The sequence below is a fragment of the Thunnus albacares genome, chromosome 7 (genome assembly GCF_914725855.1).
Source record: "Thunnus albacares chromosome 7, fThuAlb1.1, whole genome shotgun sequence".
In the NCBI taxonomy this organism is placed as follows: Eukaryota; Metazoa; Chordata; class Actinopteri; order Scombriformes; family Scombridae; genus Thunnus; species Thunnus albacares.
Window position 1 is genome coordinate 32,818,420 of NC_058112.1, and position 18,449 is coordinate 32,836,868.

The 18,449-nt window shown below is 36.9% G+C and overlaps 1 protein-coding gene across 1 annotated transcript; it reads right to left on the reverse strand.

Annotated features, from left to right (window-relative positions):
* Nucleotides 1-956: 956 nt before the first annotated feature.
* LOC122985341 (mixed lineage kinase domain-like protein) lies at nucleotides 957-17,527 on the reverse strand. Its single transcript, XM_044355920.1, has 11 exons — nucleotides 17,386-17,527; nucleotides 13,715-14,165; nucleotides 12,453-12,551; nucleotides 10,109-10,286; nucleotides 8,190-8,290; nucleotides 7,221-7,356; nucleotides 5,010-5,094; nucleotides 4,772-4,914; nucleotides 2,977-3,026; nucleotides 2,099-2,239; nucleotides 957-1,202 (listed from the first exon to the last, which is right to left on the reverse strand). Exons 2-11 carry the CDS (start codon nucleotides 14,157-14,159, stop codon nucleotides 1,153-1,155), a joined length of 1,428 nt encoding a protein of 475 aa, XP_044211855.1. The 5' UTR covers nucleotides 14,160-14,165; nucleotides 17,386-17,527; the 3' UTR covers nucleotides 957-1,152.
* Nucleotides 17,528-18,449: the final 922 nt, after the last annotated feature.

Below are 18,449 nucleotides of genomic sequence, written 5' to 3' on the forward strand. Positions count from 1 at the left end.
GAGTTAAGTTGATTGTTCCCCCCTTGTTATGTGTAGTTACAGGGTAAGTACAGAGCATGCTGGCTATAATCTAAAGCACTGTTAGTTCCACCCTTGTTATATGTGATATTTGTGTGTATTTTAGCATTTAAACATCACCACTCATGTTGCATCAGTCACCTCTTTTAATCACAGAAAGAATCAGTAATCAAAATAAACATAAAGGCTGAAAGAGTCAAAGACAATAACAACAAAAAAACACAGATTTGTTTCAGTTTGCTTGTTGCTACAACCAGCCACCACTAGATAGAGCTACAAGAGTCTGCAGAGCCAGTGTTAAATCTCCTGAGTAACGAGTTTGTACATGACAGCCACATACTGCTCTTGTATGAAATGAAGATATACAAGGTAGTGAAGACTTGTTGTGCTATAGAATATAACTTACCTAGTTATTCTGGAAAGTACACTAAAATACTGTAGTACTACCAGCCCGCAAATGACAACACAATACCAGTTCATCCTGCAAGTGTTTGGACTCCTTAATATACAATCATTAAAAAAAACATTTTAAGTTATGATGCTGTTCAAAGAACACACTATAATTGTAAGAACATCCATAAGAAGGTTGATTTTGGGAAACAGGTTGCTGTAGTTTGAAGGCGTGCTTATCCAAGAGTCACCGTAAACTGAGGTAATTACTTATGACTTTTAGTGACTTGTCGTTATTGATTAATCTGCTAATAATTGTCTCATTTAATCAGTTACTTGTTTGGTTTATAAAATGTCAGAAAATGGTGAAAAATGGTGATCACTGTTTCCCAAAGCTCAAGGTGACGTCTTCAAACTTCATGTTTTGTCCTGACCAACAGTCCACAGCCCAAAGATATTCAGTTACTGTCATAGAGGACTAAATAAACTAGAAAATATTCACATTTGAGAAGCTGGAACCAGAGAATTTAGATATTTTTTCTCAAAAAATTACTCAAAACTACTCATCGATTATAAAGTATTGTTGGTGACTAATTGATAAATCAGCTAATCATTGCAGCTCTAAATTATATCACAGTTTTGTTAGTTACAGGCCAGTTTTTAGGCTTGACAACATTCTCCTGAGAACGATCACAAGCAGAATCCCTGAGGACAGCTGACGAGGAGGAAGAGGGATGAAATGTTTCATTCCTCCTCCATCTGTGCCACCACGCTGCGCAGTTTATCCACCAGCACTGTAGAAGAGAAAGATAGACATAGTATTAGTATTATTATTGTTATAGATGCTTGCTAACAGTGTAAACAACCTTTTAGAACGGGGTATTACAGTGGTGGAGAGTAACTACATACATTTACTTAAGTATTGTATTTAAGTACAATTTTGAGGTACTTGTAATTTACTTGAGAATAATCTATTTGATGCTACTTTATACTTCCACTCCACCACATTTCAGAGTGAAATATTGTACTTTCTACTCCACTACATTTATTTGACAGCTTTAGTTACTTTTAAGATTAAAATTTTACATAAAATAACATATTATGAGCTCATAAATTACACTACATTGTTAAAGATCTAATCAAAGATTAGAGAAAAAGTCCAAAAACTGAAAACAGATTTGTGTATCAGAACTTTGTTTTTTCCTCTTTCCTCTCCCATTAATCATCTCACGATCCCTCAGATTTATCTGGTGACCCTTTGGAGGGGCCCGACCCCTAGGTTGGGAACCACTGGACTAAACTAGCTAACTGTATATAAAGTAGTGTAAACTAGCTCCACCTCCAGCAGCTACAACAGTAACATGCTGCTCTAACACTGATGCTTCACTATTAATAATCTAATGATGTCATATATAATAATATATCAGTCAGAGGGACCAAACCACTACTTTTACTGCAATACTTTAACTACATCAAGCTTGTAATGGAGTATTTGTACATTTCTGTACTTTTAATGAAATAAAGGATCTGAATACTTCTTCCATCACTGATTATAATCCAATAAAAGAATGTCTCTATATACAGTATCAAATCATGCACTGAAACCTGTCCACTCATTGTAAGTCATTCTAGCAGCTACAGCACCTTTAACGTGACCGTGTGTATGATGATGACAGTTATTGTAATTTACCTCCAGCTGATGGTCTATGGAAGCTGTCATAGGTCCGACAGGCGTTGATCAGACATCCCAGTGGTTCAGGACAGTCGTCCGGGAGCGGCTCTTGATATTTCTCATTGCATACTTTCTGATAGATTTCTTTACTTGAACAACCTGGAAGAAATACAGTATAACATAATAGTAACATACAGCACAATGCAGCATACAGCAGTTTATTCAGGAGCGATAAATCTAAAATTATTAGAAATGCACATATCTGAAGATCTGATTGTGTGTAATATTTAAATTCTTTAAAAAGCTCAGATTTACTTTAAAGCCACAATCTGTGATTTGAGTTGCTTGTGTACAAGTGTAGCAGCGGTGCAGGAGGGATTAGGGCTGCAACTAATGATTATTTATTTAATCCATCTATAGTTTTGTCTATAAAATGTCACAAAGTAGTGATAAAAATGCTCTTTATAAATTCCCACAGCCCAAATTGATGAAGGAAGATAAAGACAAAGAAAACCATCAAATCCTCACATCTGAGAAGCTGGAACCAGCAAATAATTTTCATTTTTGTTTTGCAAAATAACAATAATTCGATTATTAAAATAACTCATTGTTGCAGCTCTAGGAGGGATTATAACAAATTTCATGTCTAAAATTGTTTGTTTCTACATTCATTAATGACCTATTAATGTCTATAAATCGCTGTGAAACAGGACACCAAGATATCTTGCAAAGAGTTTAACAGGGAACTAGTGGATAGAAGATTAACTACTGCAGGCTCGACATGCAGCTGTTAAAAGTTGAATGTTTCCTCTTTTCACAGAGAGCAGTGGCTGTGGTCAGCATGAAGTTGTGTTGGTTTGGGGTTGGATGTTGATGTCTGCTCTGCACATACACACCTTCGAAAGGTCTCTCACGGGTCACAACTTCCCACAGGACGATCCCAAAGCTGAAAGACAACATTTACAAGCTAGTGGGTAATGATTCATTGTTTGATTAGAGAATTAATTACTTAATCTTCACTCAATCATTGGTCCATCTCATCTATAGACAGAGAACCAGAGAGCAGTGGGAAGTCATCAGCTGATACCTGCAGATTGAGCAAAGCAGTGGCCTTTTCAGTGTTTTATGGCTTTAACATTATCAGATCAAATCAAATTCCCTCTTTGTGTTTCCTTGGACAGTGTTTCCCTGTTGAGCTGCGGTGGAAGTATAGTAACAAAAAGAGGGACTTTGACATTAAAAAGACTGTAACGTTGAAAGATATCTACTTGATTTGACTCATTTGGACGTCTGAAGCTTCATGTTAGCTTCAGATAAACTTTTAAATACATTTTTGCGCAGAAGGAGGACTGTGTATTTTGTCGCCCATCACTTCCATTGTAAGTGCATTATGAAGGGATCTTCTAATGGTCAGTATGAACAGGAGGAATGATTACAGCAAGAAAAACATGTTTCAATGTTCATTTGTGCTCCAGACTGTTAAGATAGACTTGGAAAAATTGTGAACCTGCCCTTTAAGTGTTTTGACTTTTAAACTTCTTCTTTTTCTTTTAACTTTGTCACTAGATTTTTAGTACTCTGAACACATATCCTGATCAGCAACATCTGGAGCAACCTCCTGGTGGCGCTAGTGGAAAGTCAGGAGATCACAAAAGTCAGCAGGATTCATCCTCCGGGAACCATGAATATCTGCTCATTAGAAAATGAGAAAGTCACAAGCCTTTATTAATCTCTACTAAAGGAAGGAATCTCTGTCTGTATGTCTGTATGTCCTTCGTGTATCTCTTGAACTGTTCATCTGATCGACTCTAGATTTTACGGGTGTATGGCTGGGAACCAAAGGGGGTACCGTGTCAAATTTGATGCAATTTGGACACACGATAGTCAAGAAGTCAGGGAGAGACCAGAGACGAGGCGTGACATAAGTCAGAGAAAAGTGCTCAGAGAAAAGTGCTCTAAAAAGAGAAAAATAGACAGTTAAAACAGAGCCTTTAAGGAGGCGTTCAGGTACATTGTTGTGCGTAGGTCACCTGTGTTTTGGAAGCCTGATACACAATGACTGTAGTTACACATGTAAAACGGCGCAAACGCTTTCCATGGGCAGTCCAAAACCAGTTTGTCTCATATGTTCCGTAACCATGAAGCGCCACTACAGACAAAGCACAAATCTTTGGAGAAACATACCTACTAAAATCTGAATGTGATCGATCCACTTTATTTTAGGCTGCTTGAAATGAGAAAAGAAAATTTATATACTATTAGAGTATTTGTTATTTATATCATCTGTGTATAATATACTGTTAGTTTCTTTCATGTCGTATGTGTATATACTCATTCACACCTCACATCAACTATATTAAATTTTCTATGTATTGAAGTCATGGCCGGAGGCAAAGCAATCGGCCCGAACAGGCACATTTTGAACAGGCACTGCACTAGTGACTTATTAATTTATATAACTGGAGACTTGCTGGTTTATTACAACATTTATGAATGAATTACCAACATTGATGATGAATTCTGACCACATGGAAATGATAAAAGGATTCTTCACATCCTGGCTAACCTAAATTTGCACTTATTAACGGCTTACATCTGATCTATAAAGCATTAGTAAAGTATTCATAAAGCTGTCAGTAACAACTTAACATAGTTTAACATCTCTGCGGGTGTAATTCCTGGTTGTCTGACCTGTACATCTCACACTCCTTGCTGTAGATGTGGTTGATGTTGTTGAGCATCTGAGGAGAGGAGTAGCACAGCGACCTGATGTGTTTGTCCTTCGTCATCTTTCTTAGCGACGTCTCAGTTTTCGCCAGCTCAAAACCTCCCAACTGTACCAAAAACCACAAACAACAACATCAAGACTTCATTTGTTTTCACCAACCAATGGGCCAGAAGCAATCCCAGCATGCACTGGCTGCAGTACCTTGACTCTGTAGCCTTCAGCCACCAGGAACTTGCTGCTGTTGATGCATCCATGAACCTTACATTTCTCTTCTGTCTGGTGCAGTCTAAGACACAACAGTGATAATCATTAGAACTTTTTATTATAAACAAGAAATCATGAACATTGAATTTAATTTGAAGCTGGAGTAATCAATATTTCTTTTACTAACACTGAAACAGAAACGACTGCTTGTCTGAACCACAGAGCATCTTTCAACTACTAGTTTTGTTTTTACAGCACCTTTACTGTATGGTTCCAGCAACAGCAGCTGTTTTCTGTTAAAAAACCCACCTGCCCACCTGACCAAACTGCAGACAGACAAAGTTAGAAACTAACTGGTGAATAAAGTGGAACATCTAGAGGCTAAAGAGCCAGATATTTTTCACTATCAGGATTTGGTGGAGATCAAACAAGAGCTAAAAGGAGAGTGAATATTGGACTTATGGTGGCTTCAGGAGCTGATAGTTTGCAGGAGGTAGTGTGGAGAATGAAGAGCAGCACATAAATGTACAAAGACAGCGAACGGGGAAACTGTGGACAATCACAATATTCATTTCACCATCCTCTGATATTTTCTGCCATGTTTTTATGCAGTTCCTGGTGGGACTGGACAAAGATAACTTGTCCTCCATTTATCTCTGCAGTAAAATTGTCACTGTCATAACCTCAGTTTCCTGTCAGTGCCATCAGAGTCCCATTGGCCACAAGTTATGGATGTCAGATTATTTGGGGTCAAATTTTGATTCAGTAGAACTTTGTCTGAGAAACCTGGAGGAAAATCTACATGGTACTGCCTGAGAGAGAGCAGTCTCTGTGTTTATTAGAAATAATGTCCTTTCTCTGTGCAATGTCACCAAGTGGCAGCTACTGCAGCTTGAGGCTGAAGTACCTTAAAGTACCACCGACAGCCACTAGCTGCTCCAACTGACTCCCATTCAAAAAGCCTCAACTTCTCTCTACAAATACTAAGTCAATCATTGATTTCAACGAGTCATTATGGTCTCAATCTCTAAATTCAGGCCCTCTAATAAGTGTGCTGGTGGTCATTTTGTAAATAATTGCTCCCCTAATAAGATTTGTAGCTTTGATGTCTGCTGTGCGGGGGTTGATTGACAACTCACTACATCCATCTTTATATACTGTCACACTTACACATTTGGTGTGAAAGCCATGTTACATTCATCACATGGATACAAATAAAAGTTCATTGGGATGATCATGTTGTTGTTTGGTCTTGCAAGCTGCAAAATTTATAAGGTAACCATATGATAGTTGTTCTGCCCCCTAGTGGCCAATGTATTATATTATTAAATTATATGTATTATATTATAATAAATTAGTTTAATATGAAGATCATGTTTTCAGTGCTGTTTGTCTATTTGTCTTGTTAGTTAGTGTAACATCTCAAAAACTTGTGAACAGTGATATTTGGTAGAAATATAGAAACAAACTATATGTTTTTGGATAGCACCACTATGTGGCCATTTGTAAATCAATCAATCATGAATGTTTTGGCTCATAACTCCTGAGTCACAGGTGGTTTTATGTTTTGGTCATGTGATCTGTTTACCGCATTTTGGAAATCTCTTCTGTGCATGAACTATAATATATATCTCTACATCCTAGACTTTGTTTAATTATGTACTAGTAGACATGACAGGTGGAGTTCACATAACAAAATATATATTGATCTTGCACTACTGGAAGTTAGGAAATGCATTGCTATTGCCAACTCCTTCACAGCAGATGAAGACTGCTCTTTCAAGTTATTTGATGCTTGATAAAGCTTATTATAACATTATTATTATATCATAATTCATTATTATAACATTAAAAAGAAACCCAGAAATCTTACAAAATTTGGTATTTTCATGAATTTTGACTTTTGGACAAATTTAGAAACTATTCAAATTTAAAAAGCAAAACAAAACCAGATGAAATTATTTGAACCTTGATATATAGACCTTTATAGCAATATGTATTATTATTTGTGTATGCATTTGCATATTTGTATGATTTTCTAAAAACATAACCTCCTGCCTCTGAAAATGTTACAGATAAGATGATGTTTTTTAATCTCGCCTGCACAAATAAGCGTTTATCTCTCCTTCTTTCTGTGTTTTATCATTTCTTGCACATAATTGAAATTTGTCAATAAATTAGACAAAGAATTATTAGTTGTAATCTGACCGGTAGAGTCCTTGTGCTGCGTCCAGACACATTCGAGCTTTCCTAGTCCAGGACAGTTTGCAGTTTGAGTCCAGAACCTGTCGCAGACTTCCCTTCTCACAGTACTCGGTGATGATGAGGAACTGAGGGCTGGGTCCTTCAGATAGCCACAAATACATGTCATATTATTGTAACTTATCATTTTAATACAATAATACATTACTGCTTTTATTGTACAACATTAATTAGGACCACCAGGTTGGAGAGAGGTGTCGGGGCGGTTTCACAAACTGCTCTGTAGTGTTTGGATAGAGGTTTTCTGCTGGAGTGAAGGTAGCTGAGCAGTTTGACACAATTACTCAGCCAGCCATGGTTTTTAGTTTAAAACAAGGCTTAATTTACCCAGAATTCAAGTTAACTTAACTGTTCAGGTCAACTTTGACCCATTTTTACATTTGAGAGCAATAAAAACACCCCAAACACCTTTCTTTTAGCATTACATTTTATGATTTTTCCTAAAGCATTCTCTTACATTATATAACATACATTGAAATCATAAAGGCTGTTATTTTCTCCTGTTTTATATAACATAGGACCATAATATAGTGTGATTGTAATGTTTTCGCTCCATAATGAAATACACTCTTTCAACTTAAGGATTAATAGTCTTAATAGTATTAATTATGAATGAAAACTAGATTTGTTTTTCAGAAAATGGGTATAGAAACTAATTATGAGGGGACACTGTTAGAATATGAACAATATTTAAGGGTTAAGAGAGTCAAGAACGCAACAGATGAATTTAGACGTCTATCTGAAGACTGACTATAAGTTAGATCCAAGCCATAGTCAAACTCTTATTTCTGTAAAATTGCCACCCAAATCATTTATGTCCAAATAATCTGACAGTGACAAAGATACAACAGGTTGAGTAACATCACAGCCAGCTTGTGATGCGTCTGATATTCTGTGATGCTGTGGTCTACTCACCATCTTCATCCTGGACACAGATGCCAAACATTCGCAGGATGTTGGGTGACTCAAAGTGCCTCATGGTTTCAACTTCCTTCTTGAAAAATGTCTGCACCTCCCTAAATATGGAGAAAATGTTTTTGTTGATATGTGGCAAATACAGTGAGTCACATCCTTGAATAAAAAAGTCTGAGCTCAAAGTGATGTCGGTGTGTTAATATCGATTCGACTGACTGGAAGGAATCAATGTCTATTTGACTTGTTGTCATTTTACATCTCTTACTCAGCTAATATTCAAATATCACATTCATACACTTAATACACTTAATTTCCTCATGGTCAAATGCTATAGATTATAGATTTAAGCAAATTGGGTTCACAATGTATCTCAAAATCAGAGCTGCATCTTAGATGGAGTAAGTTTTTTGAGTTACAGTATCTGAGACACATGAGTGGCCACATCTACATTAAGCCAAATAAATTCAAGAGTTTCAACTCGTTCTGCTCCTACTGTGTTAGTTATTGCCGTGTTTCTTCTTCCTCTTCCAATGAAATGCTGCGCCACTGCCACCATCTGTTTTGTCATCAATATGACAGAGCTTCTACAAAGCTCCATTTTCCCTGTACACACTACAACGCCAAGCAATTTCACATTTACACACTCCGGAGGCCATTTTGGAAAAGCTCTGTTTTCAGAGAAGAGAAACTGTGGATGGAGGGCCAAAACAGAGAGAAGTCGATACATTTACGAATTAAGCTGGCTTAGTGTGGACATGTCTATTTCCAAAATGGCTTCCAAAGTGTGTGAATTTGAAAACACCGGCTTGACGTTGTAGTGTTCACAGGGAAAAATTGTACAGTATTTGAGTAAACAATAACAACAATGGCGGACGGCTTCATGCGAGTGTTGTTATCTTTATTGTCTGCTTTGACAGCTTGTTTAGAGTTAAACGTAGCTATCTACCACTTTTCTCAGCTCAAACTGTTGTAATCTGCTGCAATAAACTAAATGTCTGGAAGCTGCTGCAGAAACGTAAATAGTATACTGTTTCTTCTTCGCTGGTTTTCTGTGGCTGACTTCCCTGTCTGTCCTCTGCACATGCTCAGTAGGAGAAGAACTACCAGTTTTGGCGTTTTAATGTCGATGGAAGTATTTGCAGAAACAAACTGAAAACAAACTGAAACTCCTGCTTTGGACGTAGATCGTTCTTGCTTGAAAACAGCATTTTAGAATTTAGCGGCTTAAAGTAGACGCAGTCTAAGTGTAAACAGGGTAAATAGTCCAGTAATTGTTTTAATTCTGCATTTGATTGTGTTATTCAATAGAGAAGTTTGTCTTTTAATGGATTTTTGGAACACTGATAGGTACAATCCTGCCAGTGGTTAAAGAAGTGCTGAGATCTTTTAGTTAGCAATACCACGATGAAAAAATACTCCATTACAAGTAAAAGTCCTGCATTTAAAATGAAGTAAAAGTACAGAAGTATTGGCAGCAAAATGTACTTGAAGTATTAAAAGTAAAATTTTTCAACCACATTTAGAGTGTTATATTTATCATATATAATGGTATACATCATTGGAATATTAATATTCACTGACGTATACATGTTAATTGCATTTTAATGCAACTACTGTTATTGTCTCTATAACAGCACATTGTGTAATTTACTTATAAAATATTGATCTGGAAAGCAACTTCAACTGTGAGATAAATGTAGTTGAGTAAATAGAAAGAAAGAAACGCCCAAATAAAGTACTAGTATCTCAAAACTGTACAGTATTTGAGTAAATGTACTTGGATACATTCCACCACTGACACATTGCAGAAGAAGAGATAATTGGAGCTTTCAGCTCTAAAGGAGGCAGAGTTGTCAGCTGAAATACTGGTGTAAATTAAATTGAATTAAAAATAAAGTTGCACTGGTATTATTCTCTACCTTGGGGAGGTGTTCACAGGGTCGTTGTATCGCTTGATGGCCACTGTGAATCCACGGTACTGTCCTTTGTAAACCTCTGAGTTTGATGTTTTCATGAAGGGTTGTTTGGGGTAATCGTACTTCAGCTCGTCCATTTTGATCATACGGATGACCTCATCATTGGGGCTGGGCTTATTCACTGTAAAAAAACATAAAGTTATAAGAAAGGCTGGATTATCAAGCAGGCAAAGTGGGCAACTGCCCCAAAAGCCCCACATTGTCTCCGTATCAGGAGGTAGAGTGGGTTGTCCACTAATCGGAAGATTGGCAGTTCGATTCCCGGCTCCCCCGGTCCACATGCCGATGTGTCCTTGGGCAAGATACTAAACCCCAAATTGCTCCTGATGGCTGTGAATGTGTGTGAATGGTTAGTTTCCTCTGATGGGCAGGTTGGGATCTTGCATGGTAGCCCCTTTACCCATTCAGCGTATAAATATGGGTGAATGTGATTTATAGTGTAAAAGCGCTTTGAGTGGTTGGAAGACTAGAAAGGTGCTATACAAGTACAGTCCATTAACCATAATCAGAGTAAATGCAAATTTGTTAGAAATTTGCACCACTGGATAGCTGCAACATCAGCTATTACAGGTCCTCCATCTTCCATCTTGTGGTCTGGAAGAGGGATTCTGTCTCAAAATCTAGTTTTAAGACTTTAATAGTTTTATTTTATATTGCCACACATCCACAAATATGCCGATGACACAATCATTTATGTATCAGCTAAAACCCCTTCTGTTGCAGCAGAGATATTAACAAATTAAATGGAGGGTATTTCCCAATGGCTCAAAAACAATCATCTAATGCTGAATCTTAAAAAGACTGTCAATGCGTTTCTCCATGAGAAGGAAAGCAAAAGACAAGATTATAATCAAAATAGATCAAGAGGAAATAAAGGAAGTCAGTGACTTTAAATTTTCAGGTGTTATTTTGGATTCCCAACTCAAATTTGATAAACATGTTAAAAAGCTATGCAAGACAGAAAACATTTAATGAAAAGGTGAAACATTGGCTGAAAAAAAAACCAAACCTGCAATCCATGTGTACATGCACATGGACATGTACACATAGATAGACGAACAGATACATACAGATAAACATACATGCACTGATACAGATTATGCATGTATGTACACGGACACATACACCGATAAATATTATGCACATAAATACATCATTGCCATGAATTAGGGAACATACACATGTGCACACATATGCAACACATGTAAACTAATTGTTATGTGATGTAAATACTGTTGTTACTGAGAATGTCACTATTTATTATGAGCTTTATTTAATTAATGTATTTCTGGTAGTGATATGTTATTTTAAGTGGAAAACCATAACCAGGGACAGGGGTCGCAAATTAGCCTTGGCTAGAAATCCTATATGCAATACATCTGTTTCATGTTATTTAAACTTATTTATTTAAACGTGTTACAATGTTTTTTTTGCATCGTCCCTGACAAATAAACTAAAAAAAAAAAATTTAAAAAAATCAGAGCAAAGAAACTGACTCACTTTGTCTGCAATCAGCAGCTGAAGCTCGAGGAGGGAAAGAAATTAATTAATTAATTCATTCATTCATCATAATTTATTTACAGATAAATAATAATAATTAGAAATACTAATACTACTCTGACTAATGCTACAGCTTCTATTCCACTTTTGCTGCTTCTACAACTAATTTCATGGCTTCTATTATCTCTAATATGAGAGAAAATCAATTTAAGAATTTATATATTTTTTATTACTAAATTCAATAAAATTATTTGATGTTTCCTTATTTCTTAAAAAATGGTAATGTATTGGTCCTATTCCTATTATTCATTCAGAAAAAAAGAAGGAGAAAAAAAGAAAAGATGTTAAATCTGCTGTTGCAGTTAAAGGCTCAAGTACTCTGAAAGAGTCTGATGTGCGTTTTGAAGTATATCTATTGTTTCAAATGGCTGAATACGCACCAAAAGCATTATGAAATGTGTCAGACTGCCTTGACGCCCCTACTGCAACCTTGTTTCAGTTTTGGAGCATCAAATGAGGAACCAGAGACATGTATTTGAGACGTTGACATTTCTAGTAAAGAACGAGAAAAAGTAGTGAAATCCTGCTACTATAGTTTGTTTCGTGATTTGTTGATGTAGCCTCCAAAACAGGCTAAAACTGCCTGTTTCAGACAGAGGCTGATCTGAGGGGCTGCATAAAGAGCCGGTATAAGATAAATAAGGAGTTTTTAACTGAGCCCCAGAATATAAATACAGACCTAGAAATGTGCAGAATATGACCCCTTTAAGAGATTTAGTGTACTCACACATCTCCATGAATTTTTCCACATTGACTTTGACCATGTTGAACTCTTTCAGCATGGCATCTGTTTTCTCCTTCTGCTCCTTCATGTGGTCCAGGAGCACTGAGGAACAGACAAACACTGATTATACAAAGACAACCAGACTTTGAATCCAGTCCAACCTCTCTACTCTGCTTTCCCACAAGATCTTACAAAGGAACATCAATTTGGTAAACACTGAACTCATATCTTTATCTTAGTCAGGTTTGGTTACAGTCAGACACAGACTATGATTTGTTAAATGCTTTTTAGAGTAACGATTCATTAATGGATTAGTAGATTAACAAAAAATTAATTGCCAACTATTTGCATAATCAATTTATTGTTCTGAGTCATTAAAAAAAGCAATATATCTCTAATTCCAGCTTTTCTGGTTTCTTTAGTGACAGTCAACTGAATATCCTCGGGTTGTGGACAAAACAAGACATTTGAGGTTGCATGTGATCGACATTTTTCACCATTTTTCATTTGATAGACCAAATGACTAATCAATTGATTGAGAAAATAAATGACAGATTAATCAATAATGAAAATAATTCATTACATTAGTTGCAGCCCTAATTTGAAATGCTCAGTTTTTAAAGGACGGGTTCACAGTTTTTCAAGTCTGTCTTTAAACAGTCAGGAGCTCAAATGAACATTGAAACATGTTTTTCTTGCTGTAATCATTCCTCCTGTTCATACTGACCATTAGGAGATCCCTTCATAATGACCTTACAATGGAAGTGATGGGGGACAAAATTCACAGTCCTCCTTCTGTGCAAAAATGTATTTCAAAGTTTATCTGAAGCTAATATGAAGCTTCAACATCCAAATGAGTCAAATCAAGTGAATATCTTTCAATGTTACGGTCTTTTTAGTGCCAAAGTTCCTCTTTTTGTTACTATACTTCCACCTGCAGCTCAACAGGGAAACACCGTAGGAGGAAATACAAAGAGGGAATTTGATGCTAAAAAGACTGTAAATGTTTCAGATATCCACTTGATATGACTAACTCAGACTGCTGAAGCCTCATGTAAGCTTTACATCAACTTTTAAATGACTGTGTGTACACACTGGATTTCGGCCTCCATCACTCACAGACTGTTGTTTTAAGACACACTTGAAAAATTGTGAACCTGTCCTATAAGATCAAAACTAAAAAAATCAAATTTAGGCTCATATGGACCATCTGACTTTTGCTCAACCTACTCTACAAAGGCAAAGCCAAAACCAGTTTCCCTCACATTTCTTCAGCTCTGCATCGTCCGTCCTCCCGTCCACCTCGTCTTCTTTCTCTCTGGAGGCCAATTCAAACACCTGGTACAGCATGTTCCCCTGCTCCACCTGCAGAGCTCCAGACAGAACCTGGAAGGCGTCGTTGAGGCGTTCGTTCACAGTGCTGAACTCGTCTCCATGGCTGCTGGAGTTCAGGATGCGCTCCATCCAGTTGGCCAAGGTGTATTTCTTGATGAGCTCCTGTGCTGATTCCAGAGTGATGGAGAGTTCCTTTAGAGCCTTTTCTACAACATAGATATGGACCATCTCTCTCTTTTTGATGGACCTCACCAGCTCGTCCAGGGCTTTGACTCGCTGGGCGACACGGCGGCAGCGCTTCTTATTGGCCTTAACATTGTCAACCAGGGTGTAGATCTGTGATGCAATGGACAGGATGGGATCTATGAAGTCCATGACCAGCTGGAGAGACAGTGAGGACACAAAGAAATTATAAAACAAAGCTGAATGCAAAATAATTCCAGTTTAAACGAGCCCCAGTCAAATAATCTGAACCAAACTGAATTAAATTGAACTAAGTTAAATTGACATTTTTTTGTCTGAGAAAGTGTTCAAGTTTAATATTAAGACTGACAGCAGGGGGAAACAGCTGCCTGGCTCTGTCCCAAGTGGAAAAATATGCCACTAAAAGTGTTGGTACCTGCAGGTGTATTTTGTTGGTTTGCGTAATCAAACCATGAAGATGGTTTTCATTTTATTTGCTTTCATCCAGTTGCATGAGAGCAGGATTTGAATGTATCGTTAACAAGCACAGAGTAGGAAAACATATGGAAATCAGCATTCAAATCCTCTAAATGTGTAAGACATAAGATAATTCAGAATAAAACTCTGTGCAGAGCTTATGTAACTTCCATTATACTTTCAAATCAAGGACAATTATCCAAATTATGTCTGATGCCCCAATGTCGGCATGGTTGTGGGATCAGAGGTTCTTTGTTACAACTTTTGTAGAAATGTCCAGAAGTGAAAACTTTTTGGTCCAAGTTTCATTTATGTATCAAATCTTATGTGCCAATTACCGGTTCATCCTGTCGTATGTCTGCTGGGCCAGAAAATGTAATTCCTAGGAATTGTCTTTAACGTTTGGATGTCTCTCAACCACAAACATAAGTTTGATGAACTGGAAAGAGCACAAACCATCCTGCTGTGTAATGAGTCATTGGTTTGTTATATATGGAGAGAAAGACTTTAATAAAGACCTGGGCAGCCACTGTGACATGGTCAGGAACTTCATTGAAACACACAATATAACTTAACCTTTGTGGTATTATCCCATCAATATCTCTGAATGGTGATGACAACATTTAATAAATATACTGAAAAACAATTAATGCCTCATCTCTATAGAGTTAAAGGCTATAGAGACTCATTTCCTGAGACTTTCTCTCACACAGTCCCAGTTACTCTGGATTATCCACAAACCTGTTCAACAGAAAGTTGTATAACAGCCCTTTTAAACAACATAACAGGCTCACTGTAATTATCAGCAGCTGGCTCTGTATTGAACCGGGCTGACATGAATTTAATCATAGTGACTTTAAGGGCACTCAGGTGAACTGAGCAGATAAAAAATGAGGTGAAATGTTGAGTGGAGTAAAATTTCCCACGGGACTACTCTCCAAATCCAATCAGAGAGGCCTGTAACGCTGAGCTCGGCTCTCAGGTGAGCGAGGAGACAGTCCATCAATAATTCATGTTGATGGTGTTAAGTATCACAGCTCATCACCCCGAGAATGTCAGTCTCAAATCCAAACTAACTGTTTCCTTAAAAACAGTAAAAACAGTCCTGCTGTTTGATCCACACAAACAAAATCCCTCTGCAGCAGGAAGTGAAACTTTTTCAGATGAGTCGGACTTTATGAGCAGATAAAAACTACACACAATGTTCATAATTTGGTTTTGTATTTGAGTTCATTCTTAATATGTTGAATATGAAAAGTTTTGCAGATTTGTTACTGCCAAGAACAAAACTTAATTGAAGTAAACATACTTGGATAATAAAGCTGATACTAAAATACTTTAAAAGAATTAGAAAACCCCTTGCATCATTTTACACCCTATTAGTATTAATATTAGTCTTATTCCACAGTATAGTAAATACAGGTATGAGTGAAATACATACTGGAAAATTGGGCTGTATTTGTACATTATTGTTATTTTTTATTTATGTTGATGTTACTGTTCCTTTGTTTTCCACTTACTGACTGAATGTCAGTCTGTAGTACAACTTGACCCAAGGTCTCTTTATAAAGTGTCTGTATAAATGACGAGCTTCTAAATTGTCCTGAAGTTCAAACGCAAAATGCAGATGATGCAGTTGTGTACGTTCATGGAGCTACAAAACAGGAAGTGGCTGATATATTATTAGATCCTTGAATGGCTGATGGCCTCCTTATTTTACGCAAAAAACAGGCCAGTGGTTTTCCACTGCAGCTTAACAGGGAAACGCTGTCTGAGGAAAGAGGACATTTGATGCTAAAAAGACTGTAAATGTGTCAGATATCCACTTGATTGACTAACTCAGACTGCTGAAGCTGAATAGAAGCTTCACAGAGACTTTTAAAGGATTGTGTGGACACACTGTGGATTTTGGCCTCCATCACTTACACTGAAAGCACATTTGAAGGGGAACTTTTAATATCCAGTATGAACAGGAGGAATGATTACAGCGAGGAAAACCTCTTTCACTGTTGCTATGGACACCTGACTGTTGTTTTAAGACACACTTGAAAAAATGGTGAACCTGTCCTTTAACAGTGAAGTTTTGATTTGTTTTGATTAATGAACATTTCCCCCTGATAAATATTAATAAGTATCCTGGAGCAAGCTGCTCAATAAAAATGTTTGAAATAAAATGCAGTATTCTACAAAACCCAAATCTATAATAACTTTTCAGCATTTCTACTTAAAGCTACAGTATGTAAGATTGATTTCAGACTTATAGAAAATCTTTATTTCCTCATCATAAATCACTTCTCTATACTTATCTTAAAAATAAAGCCTCTTGTTTTTTGTTTTACTTTAGTTCTAATATGTTTTATCTCTATCTGTCTCTTATCTCTACTAATATCTGTATCTGTATCTCATTCTCTGTACTTTTAGTGGCCTGATTTTATTTCATTAGAGTGTTTTATTCTGATTTTCCCATGTAAAACACATTATATCTGTTTTGCTGCATCAATAAAGTTTAGCATTATTATATATTGGGAGGAGAAATACTTGTCTTTGTTTAATCTGCACAGTTTGTTCCTTTGTCTGTGTCCATTCACTCATACGAGCAGGTACCAAGCATGACTGAGGTAATTATTTCTCCCTCTTTGCCCAGGAGGAAATAACTCGCCTTTGTCTGTGTGTCAGTTTTCACCAGGTTTATCTGGTGACAGATCAAACTTCTGTGGACTGTGTGAACACTGTGTGAAATGTTTCTCTTCCACTAAACCGCAAATCGGTTGTAAGATGAAACTTGTTGTAACATGTAGAGAAATGACTCCCTGCGCTACTGATCTACATGCTGACTCTGCAGCACACTAACCTGCTCACAGAATCAACAAGAGGACTCAAGAAGAGCCATAAGCTGAGGAGTTTAGTTTAGAGATGATGGAAAAACAAAAAGATTATTTACCTGAAAGTGGAAGTCAGTGAAAGCTGTCCGTCTCGACCCAGGTATACAGGTTTTATGCGCGCTAGGACAAAATGAAACTGGCCTCTTTTGCTTTCAGCTCCTCCCTCAGCTCATAACTTCCTGTTTCTCTCTGACAGTTACAGTCCTTCCCCCTCTCTGTGGGTATTATTCATTCTCCTCTGCTCTGACACATAACATGACTGATTAATCTTATCCTTGAAATAGAAGCATAATTCACTGCAAGATGATGGAGGTGCGCAGCAAATGACATCTGGAGGCTTCCCGGGTAACTGTTTTATTGCTGCTGTGTCAGACTGGCTGATTTATGGTGAATGACTCATGGCCAACATGTAGACAACACACTGGAATGATGTAATCTTGGTTGCAAGACTCAGATGTAAAGCCAACACACTGATAATGTAGCCTCTCCTTGACTTTGCTCTCTGATATTTCCATAAGCTCATTCTTTAAAGATCCCCTCCAGATATGTTTTAGGACATAAAAAATACTCTGCTTTATAATAAAATGTGTCTGATTTGTTTTTTTCATTAAAAAAAAAAATGTAATTAGCTTGTTATAAATTTTAAAGGACAAGTGTGTAAAACATGGGGGGATCTACTGGCAGGAATATTGGAAGAACTGGAATATAATATTCATAAGTATATTTTAATTAGTGTTTAATCACCTTAGAATAAGAATCACTGTATTTTCATTACTTTACTTTTGCACCACCATGTTTCTACAGTAGCCCAGAGTGGACAAACCAAACACTGGCTCTAGACAGGGCCTTTCACGTTTTTCAGTGCCCCCCTATTCATAATTCAGGTCCCATATCATTAAAAAGCATGTCATTGGATGCCAAACAACAGATTTGATTTAACTGGACAGTTGGAAAATCATTATCATTAGTTTCCCATGCGGGGAGCAAAAAAGCCATGTGAATAGAAATTATATTTATGAGTGTTAAACAAATGCAACGGTGAGAAACAGCAGCCAATCAGAAAGCAGTAATTTGGTGCCAAACAAGAAGAATTCTCATTAATTGTTCCAACGGAAAACAAGAG

Excerpts from the sequence above, each read along its gene's own strand:
- LOC122985341 (XM_044355920.1), bottom strand. The coding sequence starts at position 14,159 with ATGGACTTCATAGATCCCATCCTGTCCATTGCATCACAGATCTACACC. Across the intron at positions 10,287-12,452 it reads GGAAAAATTCATGGAGATGT|TGAATAAGCCCAGCCCCAAT; the intron begins GTGAGTACACTA and ends GTTTTTTTACAG. Across the intron at positions 3,027-4,771 it reads AAGGAGTGTGAGATGTACAG|CTTTGGGATCGTCCTGTGGG; the intron begins GTCAGACAACCA and ends GTTGTCTTTCAG.